The 12,180-nt window shown below is 37.7% G+C and overlaps 1 protein-coding gene across 3 annotated transcripts in view; it reads left to right on the forward strand.

Annotated features, from left to right (window-relative positions):
- Nucleotides 1–11,011, forward strand: part of FRS2 (fibroblast growth factor receptor substrate 2) — a 55,797-nt gene extending 44,786 nt beyond the window's left edge. For all 3 annotated transcript variants that reach the window (XM_050708028.1, XM_035544206.2, XM_035544207.2), the window contains exons 6-7: nt 940–1,103; nt 3,444–11,011. In XM_050708028.1, coding sequence (XP_050563985.1) covers nt 940–1,103; nt 3,444–4,394 — 1,115 coding nt within the window. In that variant the 3' untranslated portion in view covers nt 4,395–11,011. The remainder of the gene's footprint in view (nt 1–939; nt 1,104–3,443) is intronic.
- The last annotated feature ends 1,169 nt before the right edge of the window (nt 11,012–12,180 follow it).

Raw genomic sequence — 12,180 nt, forward strand, 5'->3', positions numbered from 1 at the left:
ATGGTTATACTGTCAAATGACAAACCTGAATTTAATGTGGTACTTAGCTTTAAAATAGGCTTTTTCTTTTTCCTTTTTTTTTTTTTTTAATTACTTAAAGATTTAATGCAAATTAAATGCTATTTTCAGCTAGGAGGTTAATTACCAGCAATGAATTCTTTTGAGGTACTTGCTGAGGATTCGCTTTCCAGAATCTCAAGTCCTGGGAGCAAAATGTTTGTAGACAAGTTCTTCAGCTTTAAGAAGTAAGCTTTGGGAACTTAGTTTTTGCACAAGAGCACTGTTTAACCATATACTTAATTCAGTTACTTTATTATACATCACCATATTTTACTTTTAGCATTTCTGAGAAATTTTAATATTAGGCAGTGCTCCAACCTTTTTGTTAGGAAAAAGGTAATGGTAATATCACATCTACAGGGGATTTGAAATCTTTTGCTGTGGGTAGGTGGATGGATAGAGTGAAGTCTTACCAAAACTGCTGGAAGATTTTAGGTAATCCCAGGCAGATACCAAGACATCTGAAACTAGAAATTGCATGTTATTGATGAGTTCAGAGAAATAGAAGCTTAAATAAAGAAGTCATCATCCATCCTGTTCCTGCCCACCCCCCCCCCCCCCCTTTAAAGGGATATGTGTTGTTAATGTGTTCATGGTAGCAAAAGGAGCTGGACGGGGAGTTTATTGGGAAAGCTGTAGTTATACACCTAGACTTCAGTGGTTGCTTCAGACGTGTTTCCCAGTAAATACTGGGATGCTCTACTCAGCAATTTGCTTTCCCTTTTCTCCCCCCCAGCAAAATTGTCTTGTGAATATTTAAGCTGTTTTACATATTTTGACTTCTTGTGAAAATTGAAGGTAAATATATAAAACATATTACTCATATATAGTAAAATGTTCTATTTTAATATGTTTTTTCATATTTTCTAATTGAATCAGCTCCTGGGTTCAATGCACAAAGTTTACCTAACGGCTATCCCAGATACCCATCTTTTGGAGATGCTTCATCACATCCTTCCAGCAGGCATCCTTCTGTCGGAAGTGCACGCCTCCCCTCTGTCGGTGAAGAATCAACACATCCTCTACTTGTAGCAGAGGAACAAGTGGGTATATTCTCCCCTCTCCACCCCCCAATTCAGGCTCAACATTAGTTGAGGGTTTTTCACTGTTAATTCTGTAGCATTATGTTTTCATTTTTGTGTTTTTCAGAGTCAGGTATAATGTATTTCTACCACACCTGAGCTACTACTTAGATTTGTTTTTCCTCTTTATGATGCTTGGTAGGACAGATCACTGAGGAAGTGTAACTACTTGAAATTTTTATACTTTCGATGTCTTTATTTGTACATAAATGTATTTCCCTATACTCTTTTCAAAAATTTCAGAAGCTAATTTTAAACACCTAAGTTGGACTTCACAATGAGAGATCTTGGTCAAAAACTTATTTACATGTCTTCTATTTGGCAAATCATGGAAAAATGAGGTTAAAAGCAACCTCTACAGTTCTCTAGGTCTGCTTGTGAAGTTAGAGCAGAGACTGCACAGAGCCTTGTTTGTCATGCTTTTAATAAATAGTACAAGCAAGGTGATCCTACAGCGTCTCTGAGCTGTGTTCCTGCATTTGACCACCTTTATTCTGAAAGCATTTTTTCCTAATATGCAATCATTTTTTTTCCTGTTACAGCTGGTGTCTATTGCCCCTTAGCCTTCTGGTGAACATCTCCAGAAAGGGTCTGGCTCTATGTTCTCTTTAACTGTCTAAAAGTAGTTGACAGTGACTATTAAATTGCAACTGAACAGAGTTGTCTCTCTCAGCTTCTCCTTGTATATCACTTGTTCCGGCCCCTCTAATCATGGCCCTCCTCTGGACTCACTCCAGTATGATGATGTTTTTCTTGTACTTGGAGCCCATTACTCCAGATTCGGTATCAGCAGTACTGAAATGAGGATAGTGACTACTTTCCTTAACCTACTGGCTGTGCTTTTACTAACACCAACCAATAGGCATTTGGTATTCATTGCTGCAAGGGCCCACTGCTGACTCACATTCAACTTGGATCCCTGGTGCTTTTCTGAGAGGCTGTTCTCAAGTCAGTTGGTGCCCGCCCTGTACTGTCAGTGTTATTCTGTGCCTGGATCTGGGCTTTAAGGTTGCCTTGCTGAGCTCCGTGAAGTTTATGTGAGGTTATTTCTCCAGGCTGCTGGGGTCCTTCTCAGCGGAAGCCCTACCAATCTGGGAAAACCCAAAAACTTTCTGAAGGTGTGTTCTATCTCATCCTTCCTGTTGCTGATGAAAACGTTAGTCAAATGTAATAAAATGTAATCTGGCTTCAGAAGATTGTCATGTGCGACAAGAAACAGTGTTGAAAACCAGAGAAGGTAACCAGAGCAGAGATCAGTGAACCATCTTTTGGGAAGACATTTGGTAGAAGCCACCACAGAAGAGTCCAGGTGCTGTTGCTGGAGTTACTGCAGACTAAATCAGTTTAAAGAACCAGTGTAGGAGTCAAGTGAGCTGTAAATAACACTGCAGTTTGTAGAGCTTAAAGTTGTGAAGACTGGATGAGTTCTGCCGTTAAATACTGCTCTGCCATTTGGGTGGGCAGACAGAGTTTAAATGTGGAGGTGGTGTTCTTTACTGACTGCAGTCTTTCCCTTTCAGCCTCATGTTGATCCTCTGTGGGAACTTGGAGGGATAAACTAGTGGTGTACCCCTGCCTGCCGTAGTGGCATCTGGTGTTAACTCCTGCTTATTTTTAATCATGAGTGCCACAGGTCATGTGGAAGTGTATGTTTTTCTGTTTAGCTTCTGGTGTTAGAAAGCTGTTGGTTCTTGAAGGAAGAATGAACTGTTCTTGCAGTAGAGCCAACCTCTCTTGTCAATGGTTGAGTGGTACACAAGGCACGGTCTTGTTTTTTAAATGGGCAATAAATTTCCTTTGCAGCGTGGAAGTTACAAAGACAAATTTAGCCAAAGCAAATCTGGAACTGTTGGTCGTTTTCATGGTAAGGGAGATCAAAGCAGAACTCTGCTTCGCTGATTTCTCCCAGTGAGCTAATGAACTGAGTTTAAGAAACCAAGGTTGCCCTGACCAGAGCAGAGTTCGAATGGAACCTGGAAGGCTGCAACTAGAGCACAACTGAAATGAAAGATCAAATCAAAATAATCATTAATTTGAGATGTAAACATTATTTTGTCTGTCTCAAATACCTCTAATTTTATTTAAAGTAACATTGACAAAACCAACAACAAAACCAAAAAAATAAAGTTGAGCACAGCTCAGTGAAGTGTGAGGAAGAGGATCTTTGCTCTAAAACAGTTGCCATCGTGATATTTGGTTCTCAGGTATTTTGATCAGAAAAGGGGGGAGTTGAGAAGGAATGAAATTAAAAAAATAAAAATGTGCAACTAGAATTTGAATTTCCTTTTTTCTTCCTTTCAGGTGCACACTTACGTCAACACTACTGGGGTACAAGAGGAGAGAAAAAATCGATCAAGTGTGCATGCGCCACTGGAATCAAAGCTTTCAAACACTGAAACAACTAAAGTGAAAGAAGATCAGATTTGTACTGATGACAAAGATGCTCAGGTTCTCCTGGAGCCTGAAGGAGTCAAGTTTGTTTTAGGACCAACACCTGTTCAAAGGCAGTTAATGGAAAGAGAGAAACTGGAGCAACTTGGGAGAGACCAAGTTAGCGGCAGCAGCACAAACAACACTGAATGGGACACTGGATACGACAGTGATGAACGTAGAGAAACACCATCTGGTAACAAATTGGTGTATGAAAATATAAATAGGTTATCAATCCCTAGTGCCTCAGGGGTCAGAAGAGGTCGTTTGACATCAACCAGTACCTCAGATACCCAGAACATTAACAACTCTGCTCAGAGGAGAACTGCGCTGTTGAACTATGAGAACTTGCCATCCTTGCCTCCTGTTTGGGAAGCCCGCAAGCTGAGTAGAGATGAAGATGACAGTTTAGGACCAAAGACCCCATCTTTGAATGGCTACCACAATAACCTAGATCCAATGCATAATTACGTCAATACGGAGAATGTAACAGTACCAGCAAGTGCTCACAAAATAGAATTTACACGACGTCGGGACTGTACCCCAACAGTCTTTAACTTTGACATTAGGCGTCCAAGTTTAGAACACAGGCAGCTCAACTATATACAGGTTGACTTGGAAGGTGGTAGTGACTCCGACAACCCTCAGACTCCAAAAACCCCCACCACTCCACTTCCGCAAACTCCAACCAGGCGCACAGAGCTGTATGCTGTGATAGACATTGAACGAACTGCTGCTATGTCAAGCTTGCAAAAAGCACTGCCCCGAGATGATGGTACTTCTAGGAAAACTAGACATAACAGTACTGACCTGCCTATGTGAGCCTGGGAAGCATTAGATCATTTGCACCTTTTGTGAAGTTTATAAAATTGAAGATGCAAGTACTTTGCATTTCTTAACACTAACGCCTTTTATAGACTAATAGAACTTTTTCTGCATATTTCATGTACTTGTCTAACTAAAGGGAATTAATGTAGAGCAAGTATTCATTTAGGTAACACTATTTCATTCTACAGTAGTAGTAATTACTGCATAGCAGCATCACCACCTTTCACAGTGCCTCTTTAAATTGATTAGAGTCTGAGTGACATGCCAGTTTTGAATTTATAAATATTCTGGTCTGGTGCCTATAGTCATTAATGGCATTTATAACAGTTTTTAAAGCCTCTTGATATATGTGTTTATTAGCAGGTAAACCTAATCTTTCAAGATACATATCTGCATTCATTCCTCATTGACGTGGCTCCTTCAGAATGAAGTGTATGTAATTCATTAATTCACTCAGTTTGATGTACACCAGATATATTGGTTCATCTCAAGGGATATAAGCACCACACGTTTTTGTCGGTTTTCTTTTTTTTTTTTCCTTCAAAGACCACATGGGTAAGAAGGCATCTAATTCCCGATAGTTTTAAGTTGTGTGATGTTTGGGAGGTCACATCGAAGTTTGTTGATCAACATTATGAACACATCTAATCCCAGCCTTAAGCTACTTCAGCTAGAAGAGAATTCCAAGTGGCATATCAAGTTCCCTGTGAAATCAGACAGAATTTTAATCTCATTAGTTTTTTTGTGAAGGAATTCACAGGTTGGCTATATGAATTAAGGCTCTTTTATCATTTCTTAGTTCAGTGTGCCTTCCTTTCTTTGCATCTGTGCTTCTTTTTATCTGTTCCGTAACGTTTTAAGAGTCTAAATTTTGTACATAGCTTTAATTATTGTTCAGGGTTGTGTATGTGTTTGTCTTACTCTCTGCATTTGTCAAAAAAAGACTCTTGAAGGTCAAATGTTTGTCTTTGTCCAGTGTTCTACTTTTTTTATGCCTGACGGAAATATCCCAGCTCTCCAGCAGCATGCATTATTGCACAACTGGAAAGGTTTATTATGCAGTCATTGTCTTCCTCTAAAGCATCAGACACAGGTTACACGGGAGGCAGGGTACTGGACTTGATAGTTCTTCATAGAAAATTGCACATCCTAGCAATGTGCATCCATAGTTGATAGTATACTTTAATTTAGAAAGAGATGTAGTAAATTATCTGAAGGTAGTATTATCTATGAACATACTTCTTTTGCAGTTGGTGAACTTGGTTACAATAATAGCTGCTCAGTGTTACAGGTACATCCAGGTGGAATGTCGTTTGAGTATGCCAGATGCACCCTTAGCAGAACTTTTTTCTTTTTTTTCTTTTTTTTTTTGATACTCTGAATAATTTTAGAATTCTGGCAGTATTGCAGGTGCACCTTGGTACTGGCAGCAGAAGAGATTACTCTTGAGCCTGTGATTGCAAAGGAACTGACGCTTGTGAACTGGTGCGATGTAATATAACCCTTGAACTGTGTGAGGAAAAACATGCAAGAAAAGCCATCTGAAGATCTGGAAAAGAAATAAGGGTCTTCATGCAATATTTAAATTTAAGTTTTATTGAAAAAATATATATATTTTCAGGTTTTTAAATTGGAGTGTATCCCTGTTCCTTTGTTAACGTTTTCTCTGTGCTTCTCTCAATTTAGTAGTGGCAGCAGTGGTAGCACCTGAAGTATGTGTTTCTTGCCACATCATTAAGGGATATCAGGCAGCCTTTTAACTCTGAAAAACTTTACAGACTGTATGGTACTGAAATACCAGATGCACAAAGAACAGAATTTACAGAAGTAAGAGATGGGAGTTGTTGAGACCATTACGAGGAACTTAAATGAGATAAATAATAATAATTCATTAATAATCTCACTGTCAACCTATGCATACTCCTGTGATAGACTTGTTGACTTGTGGGGAGAACTTGGTACTCAAGAAGGTAAAGGCTACCGTATAGGTAGAGATTCTTACAGGTCTGCAGTGTTAATGCTCCTTCACATCTTTGCCATTGCTTCGCCTTATGCCAAGCAACAGTCTTGTACTGAAGAGAAATTACCAGGTGTTGCAGAATATTTACCGGTTGATGATACTGGTGTGATTCTTGTTCTTAGTTTAAGAACATGAATTGAGCCAGCCTAATGCTTCAACATGTGTTTTGAGGCAAATGTGTTTGATCTAGCTAGCTGCCTAGAAATATTTGGTCCTCATCGGTATAGTACAGGTGTCTCATAAATACTGATTAACTGAATCCTTAAAACATTCCTGTGAGGCAGGGAGATAATAGTCTTAATTGACAAATAGGGAAACAGAGGTTTACGGTAGATCCTAAGTGACTTGCCAAAATTAAAGGAAACATATCCCCCTTTAGTTCTGGTGCGCTGTCCCATACATTTATCCTGAATAATATCAGATACAAGAGATGGTCTGAGTATTTTTTTTATTTTTTTTTATGTTGCAAGTTTCACAATACTTCATTACGGATGTTTTCTTAGCTGTGGCCCCCAGAATTCAGAACATATTGAGGTTCTTGTGATTTCTCAATGCATAGTCTTGGCATTTTTTTTAATATTCTAAGTGAAATATGCACCAAGCAGAGTTAAGCAAAAACCTTCTGTAGTCTTTATTAACCAATCTGGTACCATATTTTCTAGGACTTTTTTTTTTTAACCCTCTTTTATTCTACAGATGGGATAATGCTTTCTTGTTGCAAACACACTGGTTAGTCCCTGTTATCTGCACTGCTCATCTTTAGCATTCTTTTTTATTTCTTTATTTTATGCCCCTTGAAGTAGATGTAGTTGCAATGCACTTTACCCTATGAGACTTGGTAAATATTTTTTCAGTTCAGTCTCTTTAAAGGTTGTGATTTTAGATTTAGTGTCTGTAATCTAGGGTTCAGTTTTCAGCTGAAATCTCACTACAGTATTTGATCATATTTATATTTTGGACCCACAGGTATATAGACTGGGAAACAAATATGTAACAAATTTCTTTAGTAACTGGGATCTGTTAAGTTTCCATACACTAGCTCCTGCAAAAATGGCAACATCGCCTTCAGGTCTACTATTCATCCATAGCATGCAACTGGCTGCTACAAGCACATTTGACGAAGAAAAGCCTTTAATTATAGATATTCCTTCAGTGCAATGATTTATGAAAGACATACGTTGGACTGTATCTTTTTAAGAAGGAAATTGAATTGATAAAAAAGACGTAGCAGTGACCAAAAGTAGGCAATAGATATTGTACTGGAAATACAGTTGGCGAGAATCTAATCCATTGGTTATATCACAAAAATATTTTTTCTCAAATTGATCTGAAGTGGCAGTCTGATTTTAGTTTTGTGGTCTTTGTCAGTGACTCCAGAAAACAATATAAAAACGATCATTCTGAAACTTTTAGCTCTAATTGTAACATTTTTCCCCTGATAAGTAAGTTTTGCATATGGTAAGTGTTAAGTGTAATGGTGTGCATTGAAGCACTACTCCTATTAAAGTCTACAAAATTTTTGTAGAAATCTGAAATGTTTTAAGGATATATCATAAACTCCTTAATTCCTACCCCCCTTCCTTGCCCCCAGATACTTAAAACATTCGTCTGTGTTTAAACCTCTGATGAGGGCTTTATTCTAAAAAGGGCCACAGAAAGGTCTAAGCTATAGAAAGTCCAAAACAATGTCAAAACAGGGCTGCTCTTTTGCAGGTGACGGGCCAGCAGTTGGTTTTGCTGGATTTATGACAGTGTATTGGCTCAGAATATGTTTTATGTATAGCCACTTCATGCTGAGACAGAATCACAATATTGCAGACTGTCTCCACTGTTGGGGAATTTAAAATGCAAGTTCTGATTAACTTCAGTTACTACTTTGAGCATAGAATATGAGCTGTGTCTGATTTGGACCTCTATTTCTAAGCAGTATTCTCTTTGTATAAGGTGGGATCAATGGTGAAAATCCAGTTTTTGCACTGTACTAATTTATTTAGTGGCTACAAATAAGATAAAGCTGGTTTAGTAGGATCTAATAGTGGACTCAGATCTGAAATTTTCCAGTAACCCCCAAGAAGCCAAAAGAAATTTGGTCCCGCAGTTTGACAGATAGAATTAGGTGTTGTTAGAATTTAATTATAAGAACTTTTCCCATCTTTTCTTTGAGGTAGTAATTCAGGCATTTATATTTGACAGTATTTACTTAATATAAATCTAAGTTCATTTACAATATCTTTATTTTAAATTCATAAACACTCCAGAAAAGAAAAGAAAAAAAACACCAACAAAACAACCACCAACAAAATCCGGAAGAAATTCCACCACAAAAGACTGCGTTAAGATGGAGTCAAGGTTGCTGATGTCCTTCTTGCATAGCATATATTGAAAAGATGGGAAGTCATGAGCTAATGTTCTTTCACAATCTTTAGAAATTGCTTCCTCTTTTGGACAAGATAAGTGAATAAGAAAAAAATCTTAGCAGCTGTAACTCTGACCATGTGTACATTATATCTTGTAATATTGTGCTGTAAGGTATGTGACTAAATCTGTCAGGTGTCTTATGAGGATATTATCCTAATGTGGTGTTTACTCCAGATTAACGCAGTATTTTGTTTGGAAATGTGTAGGTGTACAGATAGAATATGAGATACAAAGTTACCTTTAAAGTTGATGAAACAAGTGTTGGACATTTCTATATTTTTATATATCACAAAGGGCATTTTGAAAAATTTCTTGCAGTTTTAGTAATTATTTAGTGTGGTAATATACATATATTGTGACAATGTTTTCTGATATATCCATTACTTTGGTGTAATTCTATTTTATGTAGCAAATATGTGTATATACAAAGGAGATTATGTAAAAATATGATTCAGAAATAGGCTCGAGCCCTTTGGAACAGGGACCGTCTTCCTCTGTCTGCAAAATACTTACTTAATGCCTTGGGGTCCCAGCCACAGCTCATGACTGAGACCCGTGGTGACTGAACTGTCAAGAGATGAACGTGGAGGAGCAGCTCCTCTGCTATCCATGAGAAGCCTTAGCATGAAGGTGCCATGAAGCTCACCTTGCCGCTCGCTGACGCTGGGGCTGTGCCATACGTGGTTATTCCCAACCACCTGCCAACAACCCAGACCCCGGAGTCGGCGTGTCCTGTGCTCCAGTCCTTCCCTTTGGCAGTAGAAAAGGAAGTCTGAGGTAGGAGCTTTGATGTCATCAGGGAATCTTCCTTGCGAGTGTTTGGGCCTCACGCAGCACCCTTTGAAGCCACACGAGTGGTTCGTATTGGCTTCGAGGGCCCCTGGATGTGTTCCTACAAGATCAAGTTCTGCTGACATAACAGCTCTGTTACACCTGAGGACCTGGTTGGTCAAGTTCTTCAGGAATGGTCTAAAAATATTGTAAAAATATAAATATATTTAATTACGTGTACTGAAAAAAAATCCTATTTGTTGTGGTCAGAGTTCAGATTACTATGTGAATTTTGATTTCTTAGTCATACTTGCATATATATTGCTTTAACTATTATGTATGAAAGAGGAAGTGATTCTAAAGTGTGTGAAAGATCAGGATTACACCTGTATTTTTAATGTTTGTGTTATTTAGGAATGGATGTCAGCAAATTTAACTCCATATTAATGCAGTTTTTTTGCATTAGAATATGTGTGTATATCATACACCCACATTTTATATATAATATATTATATATTTGGTACTAACTTTGTATTTTCCCTGAAATTTGCCAAATCCCAAACACAAATGTTCTCACTTGTAAGACTTTGGTACTTAATAACTGAATGTATACGAAATGCTCTGGTATGAAAGAAAGTAGTGTTGTACGGTATCCCACAACCATGCAGATGTCTCAACCAGCAGGCGTGTTGCCTTTTTCGCGAGTTACATCTCATTCCACTGCAGCATCACTTTACGTCTCCTGAAAAATTGTCTGTGTTTTAACGAAACTGCAGACCTGCCCTTACAGTACAGCTGACTACACTTCTAGCAGGAAAGCTGGCTGGTAGGAGGAGTAAGAATACAATAGTCACCAGTGTGCCACAAATGCATTTTTTTAAATGCAGAAATACACATTTCTACAAAGGCCAAAATCTTATGTTGTATGTTCCTTTCTTGTCATTACATTGTATGATATTGTAAGATTATTGTATGTCCTAATTTGCATTATAAAATGTTTTTTCCTACTTTAAAGGCATAAATATAGCAACTTTGTATAAAGGTAGCTTTCTAGATTTTTATTTCTTTTATATAAAAAAGTCTAAACAGTGGGAGTATCATTGCCAAATTGTTTATAAAATTTCAATTAATTTGCCCTGTTCAATGGATTTGTTTTTACAAACATTCCGTATTTCTTTTATGAAAAAGTTATATTATACTATGCAGAAAGAGTGTATTTTTATGCCATTCCACGTTAATCTTAAAAAATAACTTGTTTTAAGCTGTCGTGATTGAGAGAGCTTACCAAATGTGCATTTTTAAAAGATGTGTTATGTACTATGACAACGTTTCCCTCTTTACCAGTGCCAACTTCATTTGGAAAGAAAAAAAAATTGTAGCATGGCAATAAACTATTGATTTTACATTGACAATATGTGTGGATTACTTTAATGCTTACCAGTGTTAGTGTTCCTGTATTGTATTGCATTAGTAAAAGCTTTTTTGCTTTGCTTTAAGTCATTGCTTCAGGTAGTTACCTAATTTTTTCCCCATTTATTGCATATGAATTTTAGTAGTGGGAAGAAAAAACAGAACATGATGACCTGGAGTTTGTAATTTTTTTCTCCAAGCTTTTGTTTCATTTCTACTCGAGTTATATTTCATCATTCTCATGTCTGTAGGACTGGATTTGTAGTAGTAGTAGTAGTGCTGCTATTAACTACTACCTTGTGAATCACATGCCAGCAAGTTGAATGTACTCCTTCCTCAGCTATTAAATGACTAAGATTTCACAAAGCCTAACTGTAGTTTGTCAGCATAGTACTGATGAATTCATAAGAAAAATGCAAGGTTGAAGTCTTGCCCAGATGGTGTTTTCACTTTCCTCTGGAGACTATAAAATATGGTGATTTATCAAAATTCAGTATTTCCCTCTCCTAAATCAGTGGTTTTGAGGCATAATTTCAATAGGGATGTTTCTAGCCAACAAATTAATAAACCCCCAGAAATTTCAGGAGATGTTTTGTTTACAGAACCTCTTAAGAAATGTTTCTTTAGCCATGCCTTTGTAAAAGGCTTTGTTCTCTTAACCCAAGAAGAAATTATAGATACTGCAATTCTGGTCACCGGCACAAATATTTGCACAGGATATTTTTAAGTATCTGGGAGCCAGCAGAGGAATACCAGTTGGAATTAATTCCTGAGGAACTTGTCATACAAACCTTTTTATATTTTTTTTTGGTATGGCCAGGTAACAGATTATTTGTGTGTGGAGAAACCAAGAGGACCAGGCTTGGCTGTGATTGCACACATCTGCTGTACCAGACACGTAGGTTGTACCCAGAGCCTTGGCAGCGGATTTTTTATGCCCTTTAATGTGAAAACAAAATTTTATTAGGTGGAAGAGTGCAGGGCCATCTCCCAGGTCTAACTGCTCCCTTTTGAGGGGTGATATGGGTGGTGCCATGGCACAAGTCGGGGAGGGGCTGTGACGCTCAAAGGACACCAGAAGCTGAATTTAAAGTTTTTGGTACTTAATTTAATTTGAATTTGAAGTATTTACCCTGTTCAAGAGCTGACCTCCAGGAACTC

This window comes from Cygnus atratus, chromosome 1 (assembly GCF_013377495.2).
Source record: "Cygnus atratus isolate AKBS03 ecotype Queensland, Australia chromosome 1, CAtr_DNAZoo_HiC_assembly, whole genome shotgun sequence".
NCBI lineage: Eukaryota > Metazoa > Chordata > Aves > Anseriformes > Anatidae > Cygnus > Cygnus atratus.